This window comes from Aplysia californica, unplaced genomic scaffold, assembly GCF_000002075.1.
Source record: "Aplysia californica isolate F4 #8 unplaced genomic scaffold, AplCal3.0 scaffold00288, whole genome shotgun sequence".
Classification (NCBI taxonomy): domain Eukaryota; kingdom Metazoa; phylum Mollusca; class Gastropoda; order Aplysiida; family Aplysiidae; genus Aplysia; species Aplysia californica.
In genome coordinates, this window is record NW_004797558.1 from 542,918 (window position 1) to 545,748 (window position 2,831).

At 42.5% G+C, this 2,831-nt stretch overlaps 1 protein-coding gene across 1 annotated transcript in view; it reads right to left on the reverse strand.

Moving 5' to 3' along the window:
* Nucleotides 1-2,831, reverse strand: part of LOC101856519 (fibropellin-1) — a gene marked incomplete in the record, with an annotated part of 13,506 nt that overhangs the window by 2,594 nt on the left and 8,081 nt on the right. The window contains 2 exon segments of the mRNA XM_013084379.2: nucleotides 960-1,127; nucleotides 2,112-2,248. Coding sequence (XP_012939833.1) covers nucleotides 960-1,127; nucleotides 2,112-2,248 — 305 coding nt within the window.

Here is a 2,831-nt window from a genome sequence, read left to right on the forward strand (position 1 = left end):
TTGGGGGAGGTAGGGAGGTAGGGAGGAGTACAGGTGTAACTATGATAATGATAACAATATACGTCATGATTTATATAAAACAGAGGCGAACCAAAAATCTACGTCAAGGGAAATAACCAATAGATTGGTGTCAGGACAGCAATTTTTAAAAATTGTCTACCTTTAATATTTATACGTTTGCTTTCGTAATATAAAACGACACATGTACACACCACACACACGCATAAACACAAACAAATGTAAACTATATCTTTAAGCATTATGAATACATTATATATGTGTATTACTAGTATTTAAATATAATATCTTTCTGCAATATGTATCCTTGTGTGAGTAATGTGTTGAGTGTGTGAGTGTGTGTATTTGAGTGTTTTTGTTGGGGGTGGGGATACATAATCATAACGTATAAAATAACATATCTGACAGAACACACCTAAAGCACAACACAACACACCTGACACACGACACATCCAACACAACACAACACACCTGACACACAACACAGCACATCCAACACAACACAACACACCAGACACACAACGCATCCAACACAACACAACACAACACAACACAACACAACACACCTGACACACAACACAACACACCTGACACACAACATATCCAGGACAACACAACACAACACACCTTACACGCACCACACCATAACACAACACACCTGACACACAACACAACACATCCAACACAACATAACACACCTGATACACAACACATCCAACACAACACAACACAACAAACCCGACACACCCCAAAACACAACACACCACAACACACTTGACACAAAACACAACACAAAACATCCAACACAACACAACACAACACATTCAAAACAACATAACACAACGCAACACAACACAACACAACACAACACAACACATCCAACACAAGACAACACAACACACCACACAACACACCCAACACGCAAAGCAAAAACACCTGACACAGTTGCCCGTGTTGAGACACGGGTTCCCCACACAGTTGTCCACAATGCTAGCGCAGTTGGCTCCAGTGTAGCCGTCGGGGCACTGACAAAAGTAGGATGTGCCGGTCTCCACACACGTACCTCCGTGCTGGCAGGGGAAGGAGCCGCACTGAAGGTTGCCCTTCTCCTGTGGGAGGTCGGTGATAGAGATTGAGTAGATGTTTTACGGCACTATCGACTCAATTTTGGTCATTTTAGCGCCAACAGGTTTCACCGCTACAAAATCAGACGTGTTTTCAGTAAGAGTCTTTCGGAGCTCGCAACCGCACACGGTCAAACTATTTTCATTATATTAAAAAGACGGACAGACATTTATGAAATTTTTGTAAATACATGTATGGAAAAGACTTATTTACATTTGTATATACAATATCAATTTCAGAGTATGTATTTACACACCGATAACGATAACTATATATTTTCATATTCTATTAAATAGTCCTATTTCTTTTACATAACTTAAAATCTTTCTAGGATCTACAATGTCAAAAAGGGTTTTGATATTTTTACATTTAAAATATTTCTTACTAACATCATTAAATTCGACACATTCCGTTAGGACGTGCCGAACTGTGAAATTGTGTTGCACGCCACGCAACAAGAAGTTTGGTGAGTGGGGGTGGTGGGGTTGGGAGTTGGTGGTGGAGGGAGGGGATTGGGGGTTGGGAGGAGGTGATTGGGGGTTGGGGGTGGAGGGAGGGGATTGGGGGTTGGGAGGAGGTCAGTTAGGGGTGAGTGGGGGTGGTGGAGGGAGGGGATTGGTGGTGGAAGGAGGGGATTGGGGGTTGGTGGTGGAGGAAGGGGATTGTGGGTTGGGAGGAGGTCAGTTAGGTGTTAGGGGGTGATGGGATTGGATGGTGACGGGGTTGGGGAGGGGAAGAGGAGGGAAACATTTGATTAGTCAACCAGCCAATCACCACTTACAAGAGAGGATGCATGAGGGTGGTATGTGCATGTGCGATTTGTGTGCGTGCGTGTGTCTGCGTGCGTCTGAGAGTCAGTGTGTATATAAATGATCTCACAACGTACATTTCTTTCTACTTCTCCGTTGTACTGAACTATCATCCCCTAAACGACTGACTTCTGACCCTGGCGTGAACTGGTCACTCACCGTGCAGTTCTTGCCGTAGTAGCCCTGCTCACACTCGCAGAAGTAGTCCCTGTACAGGTCGATACAGCGGCTGTGGCCAGCCAGGCACGGGTTGCTGGCGCCCTGGCAGATGTCCACACCGTCCAGACAGGTGTTTCCTTTTGGATCCGGGAGAAAGGGGTGGGGTGGGGGGGGGCAGGGAGTTGGGGGAGGAGGTGGGAAGACATGAAAATGATATCATCATCATCATCATCATCATCATCATCATCATCATCATCATCATCATCATTATCATCATCATCATCATCACAAAAATCATTATCATAATAATAACAATAATCATCATAATCATAATTATAACTCTCAAAATCATAAAGAAAATCAGGACTGTACTAATGATCACAGATAAATAAATAAATGAATGAATAAATAAACAAATTTAATTAATTAATTAAATTGTACGTGTGTTTGGCTCCCATGGACACATTATTTTTTGTTTAAAATTAAAAAGGTGGGCAGCTTCTACCTGCTTTCTGTCAGGCTAAACTGGGATGAGAGGGTTGATAACCATAATCATAGTCATAATAATCATAATCACAATACACACATTCATATATAATAATATTATAAGCACATATAAAGTCACATTCACACACTTATGTTAGGTTTACACGTTACATAGCAACATAAATTCTAACACACACACACACGCACGCACGCACGCACACACGCACGCACGCA